At 43.3% G+C, this 16,196-nt stretch overlaps 1 protein-coding gene across 1 annotated transcript; it reads left to right on the forward strand.

The window, feature by feature from the left end:
- The first annotated feature begins 1,506 nt into the window (after nt 1–1,506).
- Nucleotides 1,507–15,709, forward strand: arglu1a (arginine and glutamate rich 1a). Its single transcript, XM_072444293.1, has 4 exons — nt 1,507–2,059; nt 8,735–8,960; nt 12,680–12,763; nt 14,476–15,709. Exons 1-4 carry the CDS (start codon nt 1,728–1,730, stop codon nt 14,638–14,640), a joined length of 807 nt encoding a protein of 268 aa, XP_072300394.1. The 5' UTR covers nt 1,507–1,727; the 3' UTR covers nt 14,641–15,709.
- The last annotated feature ends 487 nt before the right edge of the window (nt 15,710–16,196 follow it).

Raw genomic sequence — 16,196 nt, forward strand, 5'->3', positions numbered from 1 at the left:
CTGTGGGCCGTAGTTTGCCCACCCCTGGTATATAGGCTATAGAGCTCGACATGTAACATCGAGAAACAACTGTTACCATGGAAATGTGCCAAAACGTCCATGGAGATCATGGACATCAGCCAAAAATATGTGAAAAGTAAATATAGAGCTGTCGAACAACTTGATAAACTGCTGGGCCACTACTACTGAATATATTCAGAATACTTTTTAAATGTGTTTTCATTTTTATTGTTTTTGTGAAAATATAACAGAAACACTTAAAGACATAAAACAGAATAAGACAGAGAGCAAGAAAGCAAAAAAGAAGAAGAAGTTAGTCTTTATTTTATATCCGTCCAAAGTTATTTCAGTCCTAGACACTGGTCGGCTCTGTCCCTGTCGTCCATCTCCTTGTTATAATGTTATAATAAGTATTTTCCACAGGTATCCATCAATCGTTTCCATTGTTGGAGTTTTACATCCGAGATACAGTCCGCATTGCCTTACTGACCTCAGCCCAGTATTTATGAATAATTGGGCGGTCCCAAAACACATGATAATGATGAGCAACCTGGCAACCACAAATTCTGTATTAACAAGTATTTTACCTGTGAATAATGTGCACTTTGGCAGAGTGCTATTTACCTTATTCATGAGGTTCGTCTGAGCGCCGCCATCCGCCGTAATCCTCATTCCAGTTCTATTTGTTAACATAGGGCGGCAATGTGCTCTGTTTATTACACAAATGAACTTTATAGTATACGTTAGCAGTGAGACTTTTCCCTCATTCTCCGCTTAAGTGATTAGAGTTCCTGCTTGCCCGGAAGCACCATTACAATGAAGTGCTGATCCGTGGTGAAAAGAGGATAAAGTTGGCAAGGCGGAGTAAGGTGAATAAAATATCAGAACGTGAATGGTAAAGTAAGTGTTTAGCATCTTAAAGGAGACCTATTATGCAACTATAACTATATAACAATTGTTTCCCCTTCTTATTAAAGTTGTATTTAGAGGGATTCATGCATATTTGAGCACGCTTTATTCTCCTGTGGACAAAATGGCATTGCTCTGACCCAGATTCCCCACCTATACACGCCCACTGCTCATTACTTACTTCATTTTGCAATTTTATTTTCTTAAACAGGTCATACGTAGGATTTGCCAGTGTCGTGTAGGTGAAGAGCTGCACTTATGAGGCAACTGGAATGTATTTCGGGTACATGTATTTACTTTTCAACACTGATTAAAGCCTATATATTTTAGCCTACTGTCTATACCACTCTCTCTCCATTTCTGTCCTGAAAATGTTAAAATGAAATAAATTAAAAATAATATGAAACGTTAACTGTTAACATAAAAAACAACTTAAAGAAATAAAAAAACGGTTTAAAATACAGAAAAAAATAAATTGTTGAAATATTACTCTTTTAAATGAATTGTAAATAAATTAATCCATGCTCAAATCATTATTTTAGTGAAAAGTTCCGAAGGCTGACGGAAAATACCGAAAGGGCGTGAAGCATGCTGGGAAATAACGACGATCGACTATCCGCCATCTTTCATCTCACCGAAGCTAGTAGGGCAAAATAACAAAGAACGTTTTAATGGTTTTCTTAACAGAATCAAGTTTTTTTGCTGGCTGAAACCGGGCCGACTGTATTCCCGCTGGTTGTGGAACAGGATCCGCGGGCCATACTGCCTTCACAGCCGCTCAAACTCTTCTAAACAGCGGGGGAACTGACCCTGTAAACATGGGCCGCTCTCGAAGCCGCAGCTCGTCCCGCTCCAAACACTCCAAAAGCAGCAAACACAGCAAAAAGCGGAGCCGGTCCCGGTCCAGATCCAGAGACCGCGAGCGCTCCAAGAAGAGGTCCAAGTCCCGGGAAGCGAAGAGAAACCGCCGCCGGGAATCGCGCTCTCGGTCCCGCTCCAACACAACCTCGTCTCGCAGAGAACGACCCGCCACACCGCCCGAGCGCATCGACATCTTTGGACGGACACTGAGCAAAAGGAACGCGCTGGACGAGAAGCAGAAGAAGGAGGAGGAGGAGAGGAAGGCTGAGATGGAACGACAGAGGAAAATGTGAGTGCTTTGTGCAGCTACGTTTGCAGGAATGTGTCGCAGCTAACGTGCTAGGCTAGTTAGCTTTGTTTTCTGGATGCGCTGCTGATGCAGTCGCAGGCACCGGCTAATGCTAAGCTAACGGTGTGCTAACGTTAGCCTAGTGCAGGCCTGGCCTCAGAGGAGAGCTGTCACTCCTCGTGCTTCCCCAGTGCAACGAGTTCAAACTAAGGCCATTATAACTGCATAATAGTGTGGTGCCATGCCTGTCATGCTAACTTATACTTTAATATTCATGCATCTCTCATGTTACTACAGAGTGTGTGACACACCAGTAATTATGACAATTATACTAACATGATTTGGTGTACATAAACCCTACGTTAGTGGGTTTAGTGTACACCAAACGTCATTCTTGGGGTCTGCGTTACGTTGGTGACCCTTTTTGCTTAGCAACGCCTTTCGCCATTTTTACTAAGTAAATTTCGATGATAATTTTTACGAATTACCATGGAAAGTAATGAGCATCTTCACTATACTCATCAAATTCTCCACATTTAATGCCACAAATGAAACTCTGAATCACCTGGCCTGCGTACAGGTCCATTTTGCATTCTTCTGAAGTCTTTTGGTTGTGTCATATGGTCAGATTATTTAGTTTTCTCTCTAAAATGGTCACACTTGTTGGATGTGTGAAGCATAGATAATTCACGTTATCCTGGAAGCCCATCTAGGCACCGCCTTACAACGTAATCCTTTCCCTCGTTCTCCATTCAAACAAAGTTTAACAGAGTTCCCGCTGGACCGGAAGTGCGGATCTGTGGGGGAAAATGGGGAAGAGTGGGTGGGGTGGAAAAAGGTCAATAGTCGAGCCTAGAACCAGGGTGAGGTTTCAGGTTGTTGACACCTGTAGTTTATTTGGCATGGTTAAGTTTAGGTACAATTGCCCTGTGAACGTAACGGTGCCAAAGTGGAGACTATCCCGCTGTCAGTGTTTTAAACTTACTGCTATGATACATAAGAATTAACTAGAGCATTATAAGTTACCTGTGACTTGCTGTGAAAATTTATAGTGGAGGCTAAAAAGCCCTTTTATCAATTTTGTGTGACTCTTTTGGCACACATTGGCAACAATTATAATTTAAGATGTGGTCAAGTTGCCTTTATATTTGGACTCCACCACACCGTCTGTTTTACAGCCTCCAAAGTTCAGTATTTGGGCGTCTGCTCCTATGGACTGCAGCCTAATGTTTTCCTCTTTGCACGGGGTTGCCAAGTCGACGTCAAGCGTCATGCGAGTTCTGATACCTGAATGTCGGGCCCAGAGCATGTGATATTGACATAGTAACACATTTTGTATTGAAGCATAACAAGAATGTCTTCACCAAAGTATCCAAAGCACACAAGCTCATGATCCACAAGTCAACAATATGAATGATGAAGCCAAGAGGCCAACGTTGGTGGCAAATAAAATGACAGGCTCCAGTTTATTGAGCTACATCAGCCAAGACAAAAAAGTAGACAAAGCTGCTGGTTCGCTGATGATAAATAGTATTAGTACTATATACTCTCAAAACACTGGAATTAATGCTAAGTTTAGTATTAAGCATCTTAATGGAATTGTTTAAGCTAAATTCCATGATGGGTGATGAATTCCCAATCTCTGTTCTCTACATTTATCATAAAGATGACCAGAGATGGGTAGAGCAGCCAAAAATGTTACTTAAAGGTTGAATGGACGATTTATTTTTTTTTGGTCTTATTTCCTCGTGGCGTGGACTGCCAATTAGTCCTGCCACGTATCAATCATAAAACGCACCTGTCGCTCACCTGCAGCCTCGTTCTGGCTCGTCCCCATGAGCAGCACGTTTCCCTGTGTCCAAGCGCATTGATCTATCATAATATAGTTCCCTCAGTGTACGGGACAAAATTAAGACGGAGAAAGACAGTTCGAGCTGACGCAGAAGAAGACAGAAATCTACGGGAGACGAGAGATGTGATGCGCTCCGTCGCGCTAATAAACAAACGTGTTGTATCAGTCCGCACGGGGGAGTGCGCATGCGCACTTCCGCCTGCGTTCTCAAATTGCCGAAAAATTGTCCATTGCGCCTTTAAGTAAGAGTTGAGTTACTTCAAAAATATCACTCAAGTAGAAGTACAAAGTATTGCTCTGAGAAATTAGTCAAGTAAGAGTGAAAAAGAATCAGTTACTCATTTTAAGAGTAACTGTCTGGGCGTATCATCAGATTCATACTTTGAAGTTTTATGTCCTTGGTAGGACAAAATATTAAATAAAGCACACCATCTGGTATATACAAGGATAGACATAACGGGTTCGGCTGGAGCAATACAAGAAACACAAAAGCCCAAATCATTTCCTATTGTAAAACAAAGCTTTTGTCATTTGTAGATTTACTCACAGTGGGAAGAGAAAGCAAATATTGGAGTAAAAGCAGTGTCAAAAAGTAACTCCAGGAAGAATAACTTGTTCATTGATGTTTGTTGAACAGAAGATAACACAGAATGTGATGAGGCTTGAAATGTATCATTTGAATGTACTTGATAGTAGACAAACTCTATCACTAAACATGTTTGTATTTGTACACGTGTACAACGCAGAAGAACACCTGAAAAAGTGTAATTTCATTGGTGTGGTAATGGTAGACTTTCTCTAAAACTACCGGCTGATTTAGGACAAAAGGCAGAGCAGCTTCAGCGAGACGCTGCAGGACGAGCGGAGGTCAGCGGCCTGTCACTCAACAGTCCTGAACACTTCAAGTCCAGCCCTGACCCTGGGCCTGGCAGTGGTCTGGTGTTGTGAGGGCCGCTCACATCTGTCAGATGGGATGTGCTCTTTGTGGAGTTGTGTGTTTCAGCCTGGGGCGGGACACACCTGAGAGGCAGCACTGCCCCACACCTGCTCCCCTGTTTCCTCCACACTAATAGCCACAGGGCCACTTAACGTCACATAGAGATGCAAATGTGGAGCCAGTGGGACTGTGCAGATAAGGATGGGCCATGCTCTGGTTTCTCACTGCTGAGCTGAGCCAGTGAAATGAGATCTGAGGAGGCAGCCTCTGTTGTGACACGAGCAGCCCTCCTGGCCTCCAATGGCTTCCTGTTTGGAGTCACTCTGGACAATACCAGTTTAATAAAAGGAACAGGAACTGTTGTGCTAGCCCTCGGCTTGGATTATCTCTGCTCTATTTAAAGAACAGACGTGTGATAACACAATAAAACAAAAGATTGTTGACCAACATATCTCCATAAAGACGAGGGCTTTTATTTGGATACATTTAAAGTTACCGTTGTGCTATATTATGCATTAATTTATATACAAATTATTAGATACAAGATAATCTAATTGATTAAAAAACAAACCCTAATGATTGAATAAGTTTGATCTGTTAAGAGATTTAATCCTTTTTCTGACAAATGTGGGTATTTAATTACAATACTGTTCACAGTGCATATTTTATTCACTTTCAGGAGTATTAATATATGATAGAAGATTACTACACTGCTAAACTAATCAACAATCATATACAGTTTTCACATTTTCAGTCCTTTGCCAATGACATTTTTCCTTAAACATTATTACAGGCAGTTTTTAGCTGTTTCGACACACTTTCAATCTTTCAGACCTGCTGCTGTGTGAAGTCATCTGTAACATTAGATTTGTCCCAAAGTCAAATGGCCCGCTACATTAAGATAAGATAAGATAAGATATTCCTTTATTGTCCCACATGGGGAAATTTCATTGGTGCAACGCAGGTAGATACAGAGATAGATACAGAAGAACAGATCACTTATAGGAAGTCTGAAAAACACTTTCAGTAGAAGATCTCCTATAAATAAATAAAAACTCCCATAGACAAATAAATAAATAAATACATAAATACCATTGCATGTGATCACGACAGTAATTGCACATGAATATGTGTCACGACAGCACATAGATTGCACATGAATTTCACATGAATTGCACATGAATTCCAACAGTAATTGCACATATGACGGAATTGCACATGGTTAGGTCAGTATTGCGAGTGTTCAGTACTAACAGTTTTTGTTATAAAGTCTGACAGCAGCAGGAAGGAAAGACCTACGGAACCTTTCCTTCGCACATCGAGGGTGGATCAGTCTCTCACTGAAGCTGCTCTCCAGAGCAGAGAGAGTGTCCTGCAGGGGGCGACACTCATGGTCCAGCATAGATGTGAATCTAGCCAGGACCCTTCTGTCCTCCACCTCCTGCACCGAGTCCAGAGCACAGCCCAGGACTGAGCTGGACTTCTTGATGACTCTGTCCAGCCTCTTCCTCTCCCTCTCTGTGATGCTGCTGCTCCAGCAGGCCACACCGTACAGGAGGGCTGATGCCACCACAGAGTCATAGAAGGTCTTCAGGAGTGGCCCTGTCACTCCAAAAGACCTGAGTCTCCTCAGGAGGTAGAGCCGACTCTGTCTCTTCCTGTACAGTGCGTCTGTGTTATGAGTCCAGTCCAGTTTGTGGTTCAGATGAACACCCAGGTACTTGTATGAGTCCACTTTCTCAATGTCCCGTCCCTGGATGTTCACTGGTGAGGGGGCAGTGGGGTGGCGTCTGCGGAAATCCACCACCATCTCCTTGGTCTTTCCCGCGTTGATGAGGAGGTGGTTCCGCTGACACCAGTCCACAAAGTCCTGCGCCAGTCCTCTGTATTCCGCGTCATCGTCGTCCGTGATGAGTCCGATGATGGCAGAGTCGTCAGAGAACTTCTGCAGGACACAGCTGTCCGTGTCATGTCTGAAGTCTGCAGTGTAAAGGGTGAAGAGAAAGGGCGCGAGGACAGTGCCCTGGGGCGCCCCCACACTGCAGGTCCGAGTGTCAGACACACAGTTCCGGGCTCTCACAAACTGGGGTCGGTCTGTGAGGTAGTCCAGGATCCACTCTGCCAGGTCATACTCCACACCAGCCGTCTCCAGCTTGTCCCTCAGGAGCAGCGGCTGGATGGTGTTGAAGGCGCTGGAAAGATCGAAGAACAGGATCCTCACAGAGCTTAAACGAAACAAAAACGTCTTGGGCAAACATCTCAACCATAATAGAGCCTTTTTAAGCGTTTATTGCAGACTGGTAAGTGTTGCAATGAAACCGCACTGGCCCTCAGTGCTGTGGCTCTCTGGAAATGGCCCCTGAGCAGAACAGCAACAGCGGTCTGTGGAAAAACTGCACCTCACACTGTTCTAGCCATAATAACAAATGCAGCACAGCGCCTCGTGTGGCTTTATTAACTGGAAGAGAGCTACAGCAGTCCCACTGTTTGTACTGTCAGCCACATTTCTCACTTTTGAGAAGCTGAAGTCTAATAAAACTGACCTGCTCCTGCTGTGAGGTTTTCAATGTCTCGAGGCGCAGTGTTACAGTGTTATTATGTGTATGAGGAGCTTTGAACTTGATATCCTCTGGTTGGTGGGAATATACTCAACCCACTGTCAAATACTGGTGTTTTGTGAAAATCATCAGAAATGCCACCGTAAGTATTATTCGACAGTAGGTCCGGTGGTAAAAGTGTTGACTGAAAGTCTCGATCTTGCCAGTTCAAAATGCGTCCTTGGGCAAGACACTTTACCCTTCCTGCCCATGTCAGTTTTAAGATGCCTCAAAACAAAGTTTAAAAAACTTAATGCTCAACATGGCGCCATTACATTAAGGCCCCTTTATCTGACAAAACTGTATTTAAAATACAAACGTCAGTCCTCTTTTTCCTTATTAAACTTAATTATCCTTGATTTTTTTGTGCTTTTATGGCTCAAAGTCGATACATTTCCCCACACGTTGAACCCTGCGGTCATTACAACAGTGCACCTAATTTATAGACTTTTATTACAATCATTTTCACTGAGAAATGAGTCTGAGGAAGTAAATCTAGATGCACCGAAACGCAAAGACACACGCGGAGCGCGGACATGCTATATACGACGGTCTGCAGTTTAGAACCTGCCTCAGTGAAATTAGACTTTCTTGACCCGACCTGACCCGCCGAAAACCCTGTGGTTCACCATGGAATATTTCTGTGTAAATATCTCGTGATACAATGCAACACTCACTCGCTAAGCACAAGCTCAGGTGCAGGTGAACCAGATGTGAAGACACAGACACAGTTAAATCAGCTCAGAGTCATCAAGGACAGAGGGGACAGTATGGACAGAGGGGACAGTATGGACAGAGGGGACAGTATGGACAGAGGGGACAGTATGGACAGAGAGGACAGTTGTGATGTGCTCTTTGTTTGTTAAACTTCCAAATGCTGTGTGTTTTATTACAATCAAACTCTTATTCACTGAGATATTTGTCGAAGTAGCGCATACATATCACACGGGTCGAAGCAGACCCGTGGCCCACAGGTGCGCCACGGGTCTGCTCCGACCCGTGTGATATGTATGCGCACGTCAGTCACGTGCGCATACTATATATGTAAATATACACATGTACTATATGTGTAAATATCTCATGTTACAACGTGGGCACCTGCGGCTTATTGACAGGTGCGGTCCGTATATGTACCATTTATTATTTCTTTGTACATTTCGTTGGGGCAGCTTTCATTCAGGAGCGCTGTACAGCCCGAAAAGTACGGTATTCTTTGTGGGTGTTTGGTGAGGCTGCTGGGGCTGGAAGCCTTTGTCCGGCCCATCATTAACTGTCTGTTTGTCTTTCAGCCGGCAGCAGGAGATCGAGGAGAAGTTGATCGAGGAGGAGACGGCACGACGTGTGGAGGAGCTGGTGGCCAAGCGCGTAGAGGAGGAGCTAGAGAAACGCAAAGATGAGATAGAGCGAGAGGTGCTGCGGCGCGTGGAGGAGGCCAAGCGCATCATGGAGCGTCAGCTGCTGGAGGAGCTGGAGAGGCAGAGGCAGGCTGAGCTGGCTGCACAGAAGGCCAGAGAGGTAACGCTCGGTCGTTGGGAACGGAGCCCCTCCCTGCCCCATTTGCTTCCCCGTATGCCCCGCCCACACCTCTGCTGGCCATGCAGAGCCTCCCCTGTCGCTTTAATAGCAAACCACCAAATCTGATCCCAGTTTATTCAAAGCAATGAGCTCTGTGCATAAGAACATCCGGCTAGACCAAAGTGGCAGCTTCTCAGGTTACGGCCCTGTTGTGTTCCTATGGGGAATTCAAGTCTTTCTATACTAAATATAAGTTTATGTAATCCTTCCAGGAGTAGTCTATGGTTGAAAAGGTTTCGTAGTAGTAGTAGTAGTAGTCACCTGGACACTGTTTTTTAGAAATTAAAATGTTACTTTCAACCATCCACAAGTCATGGAATGGATGGAAATGGTTTGAGCAGCCGCATTTATTCTCTCCTGAACTCAAATTGGTTTTAACTGAAACATGCCCTCAACCTGTTTTCAAGTCTGATACACACGTACTTTACTGTCTAGTACCTCATCATTATTTGACTTGTTGTCAAATTTTTGTCAATATTTGATTATATGTCTGCCACTGTCTTATGAGGCTATTATAGACAGATGGGAGGTTGTAGCTCAGACCACCAAACCTCTTTCAAACCGTTCCTTCTCCCTGCTTAAAATGTCACCTCATTGTCTTCAAATTTGTGATTTGTGGCTTTTAGATTAAAATGCATAGCCAATTGTAAACCAGAACTCGAGTGCCTTCCGTTTGAGTGAAGTACTTGACAGTAGCTTCAATGGCCTTAATGACCCAGTTTGTAAGTGAGACTTGTAAATAAGAGTAGGGCTGGTTTCCATCCTCACTATTATTTTCAACATGCAACTTGCAGCCTTTGCAACTATATCATGTTTAATTTATGATGGCTTTGAGAGTGAATTCCCATAGGTGTACCACAAGGTCGGAAACTGGGTACACTAGTTTGGTGACGTTCTTGTGCAAAGACCTTTTTGGAACATTTGAGTAAACATTAGCACTTACCCAACTAACATAATTAACTAAGTTCATTACAAATGGTAGTAAACCAGTCTCAGAAATTGCAGTAATCCCTCACAGGCTTTGCTTGTCTTCCAGTGGACTCATGTAGACCCCCCAGTCCCAGGTGTCTTCAGCACAATTCTTTTGTTGACACGAGTCCTTAGTTCTAGAGACTGAGACTGAGAGTGCCGGCCAAAGCCCAGTGACCCGACTTGCATCAGGAACAGGCTGCTCCCTCTCCCGCTACAGCCACGCCTACCTACATTTAGATTCCACTTGTTAACAGGTTTTTATTTTCAACTTCTTTCCCCAAGTGAGAGAGGATCAAATCCAGACTCATCTCAAACACCAACAGATTTTTCTTCTTTTCAATCATGACTAGTCGATCATATCCAAGTGTGATAAGCCCCTCCCCCTCTCACTCTGACATGCATGTTCACATTTTTTCTTAGCTGCAGCAGGACTCATAGTTATCAACATCCTGTTTCCAACTGTCTTTGGTCTTTATCTGTCCAAGTACTCTTTTAATTTGCAAACATTTAAAAAGCCAATCAAATGTACTGTGTTGTGTTCTCATGCCTTGTTCACCTTAGGGTGCTGCTAAGTTCTGATACTGTTGTAAATCTGTGTAAACATGTTGTTTTGATTTTGAAAACACGACTTATGCCCTTCCTAACTAGCATTGAGCGAGCAGACGGCAGCGCGTCCTGTACTGTAAGTGCGCCGTGGTGCGTCCTCCCCACACACACAGACACACTGCACTCAGAGACTTTATACGGACTATTCCACACCGCTCACTCCAGGTGTGACCCGCTCAGTCTGCGCTGAGGCCCATCATGTCCTGCACGCTCTCAAAGGTGCCCCTCTGCATCCTGCGCACAAACCATAGGGCTAGTTGTCATGGCGTCAGTCACATGGGCATAGTGGGTAAATGCTGGGTAACACTCACCTGTAGGAGTAGAGGCGGCGCCGGGGTACTTGTGATTTAATCCAGGCACACAAACACTTCCAAGTAGGGATGGACGATATCTGTCCCAGTATCAAGCGTCACTTTGTCCTCCGTGCATCAGATCTGTCCTTTTCACTCACGAATAAAATGGAATAAATTGGTCTAAAAATGTCTGTATTTTTACACAATCGTGCAAGAAATTATTTTATAGCCCAGATAAATACAATGTTATTCTTTTTATTTTTTTTACTTTAACCTAAAGCGCTACCCAAAGTTTTTTTTTTTTCTCATACATTTTTTAACAATGCAAACTTGCGATAAAGAGCCCTACTACCGTATTTTCCAGACTATAAGTCACACCAGACAAACAAATGTATAATAGAAAAGAAAAAAACATACAAGTTGCACTGGGGTATGAAATGCGGTTGCAAGTGTGAAAATAACAAATAATATCACTTATATTTATACTTATAAGTTGCACCCCGGCCAAAACTATGATGCGACTTATAGTCCGGAAAATACTAATATATATATGTGTCACTATATGACGCTTTTGGCTGTGCTAGGGGGGAACTGCTTCACTTTTCTGTGTGGAAAAGCTCTTCTTACGCTGAACTCGTGGCCAACAATTCATGCATTTGAACGTTCTCATTCGAACACTCGCCAGAGGATTTGCGAGATCCAGGGAGTAGCTAGATTGAATTAAATATCTACTTTCTAATTTCACAGCTTTGAGATAGGTTTGTGGGCCTTGCTATGGATTTTAAATATCGGTATCAGCAAACATGGGTTCTTGGCCACAGCAGCGAGCCAGATATCTGTACCGGCTCAAAACATCCCGTACATCCCTACTTTGAAGTTTGGCTTTGGTACACAAAAGAACTACTTCTGCCGCTTTACTTATCTGAAAACAAATTTTCAAGCTGCCTAACTGTATTCCCCCTCCTCTGTGCCCCCTCCTCACACCCAGCCCCTTTAGCCTGGGTCAGGTTAGTCTGCAGAAGGACACCTTTGTGTGGAGCAGAGGATGGCTTTGCCTTCAGGTCAGACTGAGTTTTAGACAGTGGCATGCGCTGGTGTGGCCGAGTACCCAAAGCACCCAGAGCACCCAGTAAATACAGAGGAATGCTGAGGGCACGGTTTGGCCCATACCTACATCCACCTCCTCCGCACCCACCCACCAGGAGCGCTTCTGTCAGCAGGGGGCGCACTCCGGACCCGACAGTAAATACAACCGTTTAACGCTGACTCTTTCATCAGTTGTGTAGGTGCACAGGCAAAGCGTAAAAGGAAAAGCGTAGGTATACGTGCATTGGTGAGCCAAACCTATTCCCTACTTTTATTTATTTGTAACTTTCTCTGCTTTTTTATTAATGATGTTATCCTTAGAGTGTACTGTCTGTCATTTTTAAATGTCTTATGAGTGTGATGAGTGGGGTCCTCCTTTTATAGAAAGCAGTTCAAAGTGGCCTAGGTTTGATTTCTGTTTTATTTTAAAATAATTTCAGGGCAGCACTAGAGGGAGGGCTTAATACACGGACCAGGGTTCATTTCTCCCCTGCAGTTTTGTATTTAAAAGCATTTGGGACGAGTGAAGAGTGGCACATGTGTGAAAGGCTGGAGCCGCTTCTCTGTGGCGTGAGTGGTGTTTGCCTGTAAGACCGAGTGTGCGAGTGTACAAGTGTGCGAGGCAGATTAGAGGTTTGTGCGTGAGTGCTGACAGAGCCGAGCCCGTCCCCGCGCTAACATTGCACCGTGTCTCCCGTCTAGGAGGAAGAAAAATCCAAGCGGGAGGAGTTGGAAAAAATCTTGGAGGAGAATAACCGCAAGATCGCAGAAGCTCAGGCCAAACTGGTACGTCCCGCCCCAACACCGCACCACACCGGCCCGACCCGGCTCCGTGCCCCCTTCTCCGGGCGCTTTCCTTTCACTGCTGTCAATTCTGCTGCCCACAATTTATAGCGCTGCTCTTTTTGAACCACTGCGCCATCATTAATCCACATGTAACCAAATACACAAATATCAGGCTGTCACAATCTCAAGATGGAGTAGGTTTACATAACATTAAAGCGCAGCAAAGGCTCATTTATAACTTTAATATAAGTTTTATATTAATAGTGCAGTCCACATAAAACCTCATAGTTCCATTTTTCTTCTTGGAATGACCTTTTTTCAAATTTCTTTGAAGCAAACCCAACTTACAGGCTTTTTGTACTAATATTATTTAATATAACTTATTCATGAAATGTACGGCTCATATGCAAACAAACCTACTTTTTCATGATAAAATCTTTTGTTTTCTGCTGCAACAAAAATTTAGATGTAGAGCATTTTGGTTTATGCTTTCAACTTCCAATATATATATATATTTTTAACTTTTAAAATGTACTGGACTCCAAGCAAAAAAACAACAACGAAATATGAAGTAAATATAATAACTTGAACACAATGAAGATGTAATAATGTGTTTTTCACTGCTTCACGTGATCAGTGCATTCATTTCCACTCATGTTAACATAAACGGACAGCGGTCTCGATTACTCACTGGAACCCAAAAACAGGACCCCGTCTCAGGCTCATGAGTCGGGCCTGCCCCCCACATCGGCTGCATAAACGCCTCCACAACGCGCCCCAATAAGACGGAGTGGTTTGGCCCGCGTCCCCGATCCGAGTGGATGTGGGGCGATAGTGATCAGTCTCTGCTCCGAGGGGCCGACTCTGACTCATGCGCAAAGTGCTGTTTATTTGATTCAAGCTCCGCGTAGACAAACGTGAGTTCAAGCGCTAGGACAAATCAAAAGTTGAGAGGAAGAGCCTGTTTTGGTTTGATCCTTGTTTGACCTCACTACTGCACAGCCGCTTCAGACGTGCAAACCCCTTTTTCTTCATACACTTAATCATAAAATGAAGTGGATTTGCAAAGCTACGCCCATAGTCTAAATTTATCAGCTCCGATCTGAACCAAAGTGGGATGATAAATTGATGTTGAGCTTTATACCGCTTGCTATCAATCCTTATTAAACAAAAAATATGATAAATATAAAAGTGTGTCTTAGAAAATTGACCGGCTGCACTAGTTCATCTGCATAATCAGCATCAATTATTCAAATAAATAGTGTTTAAACTACAGTATACAGACTCTAAGACGTTAAAGAGGCGTGGTTAAATTAAAACGTCAAAATGGAATGGACTATTTCAGACGTCATAAATAACAGTTTAGTTGGTAAAACGCATTAAAACATATTACAGGGCAAATTTTAAAGTATTATTTTGGCAAGGCAAAATAAAAAAAAATAATTAAAACCATAAAAAAAAATCAATCATTAAAATATGTAATTTAGCTGTCAAGCATTACAGCCGCTTGACTGCTGCATATTCTTTTTTCCCTTATTATAAAAAGACAAATTCTAAAGAAAATTAAGAAGCCTAAAGAATAAAGACTAAAGAGTTCTGTCAGGCATAAGCATCTGTCTGGTAAATGTGTCCGTATTCAAGTGTATTTTTCTGTTTTTTGTAAATGTCCAAAGTGACTGCCCTAACCATGTGTCCCCCCCCCCCGACCCCAGGCCGAGGACCAGTTGCGAATTGTGGAGGAGCAGAGAAAGATCCACGAGGAGCGCATGAAGCTGGAGCAGGACCGGCAGCGGCAGCAGAAGGAGGAGCAGAAAATCATCCTGGGCAAGGGCAAGTCCCGGCCCAAGCTCTCCTTCTCGCTCAAAGCCACCGAGTGACCACGGCTCCCCCTCTGCCCGCCAAAAAAAGTGACGCGTTTGTCCCCCTCCAGCTCTCCTCTGTGGACCGCACGCTTCGTTCTCGGAAGCGAAAACGACAGCAAAAGGGAACGGAAAGGGACGCGAAAAAACAGCCCACCCTCGTCCTCCTCCGCCGACCTCCACATCGCAGCGGTTTTATTTTTCCTTCTTTTTTTTTCTCCTTTTTTAGGGATGAACTTGTTTTTTTCACATGTAGAACGCTTGTCCGATTTTGAGTCTTAACACAAAAAAAACTGTATGCCTTTTTACATGTTACTCCGCAGCCAGCGTGAACTCTAAACAAATCCCCGGTCCCTTATTTTTAGGCGGGCGTAGGACTCGAACATGTGCGTAGGCTTTTCTGTCTGTCGGTCGGTCGGTCGGTTTGCTCGGGCAGCTTGGGAGTTGGCCTGTGGGTTTCCTGTTTTTGCGTCTTTTCAAAATAAGAGCCCTCGATCGGTAACAAAACGCATAATTTCCCCCCAGAGCACACTTCACATCCTGTCCAGCTTTTGCCATCTTTTCCCAACGTTTGTCGCTGGTTTTTCACTCGCGCTTAATGCTTTACCCAACTCCCAATCTGCCAAAAACAAACGTTGAAAGAAAATGGACTTTCTTTATATGTGATGCCGTTATTATTATCAGAATCCAAAAAATCTTCTCCTTATAGCTGGGTTTAGATCCTAGAACATGAATGCTAACTATTTTTAATGTTTTTTTTTGAGAGGTGACAAAAATCTAATCCCGTTTAAAAAAATAAGCGTTCTGTCCCTGAGAAATTTGATGTAGTAAATGGAATAAGGCGTCTCGCTTGGTAAGTCGCGTTGGATGGACAAGTCCAGGTAAGAAGCTCGGGGTCAAGGGTGAACGAGTGAGTAAGTGGATGGATGGGTGAGTGCGTGCGTAAATGTGAGCGAATGACCTCGGGCGGTTGTGCTGAAATTTTCCTTGTTTGTGGGATTTTTCTTTCTTTTTTTTTGCATTTGTCGTGTAATTTCCCCAGTCGTCAAGGGACTGAACGGTTCAATAAATCCGTTGAATGCCTCAATATCTGTGTAAGATTATTCGAATTGTCTGAGAAATGAGAATGGTGGGGCTAAATCGCATAAAAGTCGATAAAAAAACACAATTTTTGACATTGACTGAACATTTTCTCCAATATTTTTTTATATAGGTCATTGGTAGGAACGGCATGATTATCATTTTCAGCGCATCGTTCAATAAGAATTCTTCATTCTTGTTTTCGATCATTTTATTTTCATCAAGCTGGTCACACAATACAGTTGAGATATGAATATATGTGTTGGACAATGTGAATTAAAGTGAATTAAGTATTTAACTAGTGTTTTTGTTTTTGTGTTTCTGCCTCTGTGCTGTGTTATTGTGTTATTCCTAGATTAATGAATGAAAATGGAAATAAAAGTGTAATAAAATGGCTGTATTTTTACACTATCATACTATCTATTTATGTATGCATGGTTTATTTGCTCAGGACTGATACAACAAACGCAGATATAGCAACACCAGTCTCTAAG

The sequence above is a fragment of the Eucyclogobius newberryi genome, unplaced genomic scaffold, assembly GCF_026437365.1.
Source record: "Eucyclogobius newberryi isolate DKJ021-1_F unplaced genomic scaffold, fEucNew1.0.hap1 SCAF_14, whole genome shotgun sequence".
NCBI lineage: Eukaryota > Metazoa > Chordata > Actinopteri > Gobiiformes > Gobiidae > Eucyclogobius > Eucyclogobius newberryi.

What these genes read in the sequence shown, in the direction of transcription:
- arglu1a (XM_072444293.1), top strand. Translation starts at nt 1,728, where the DNA reads ATGGGCCGCTCTCGAAGCCGCAGCTCGTCCCGCTCCAAACACTCCAAA. An exon ending in ATGGAACGACAGAGGAAAAT is followed by an intron (nt 2,060 to 8,734) that starts GTGAGTGCTTTG and finishes TTTGTCTTTCAG; the next exon opens with CCGGCAGCAGGAGATCGAGG. An exon ending in CTGCACAGAAGGCCAGAGAG is followed by an intron (nt 8,961 to 12,679) that starts GTAACGCTCGGT and finishes TCTCCCGTCTAG; the next exon opens with GAGGAAGAAAAATCCAAGCG.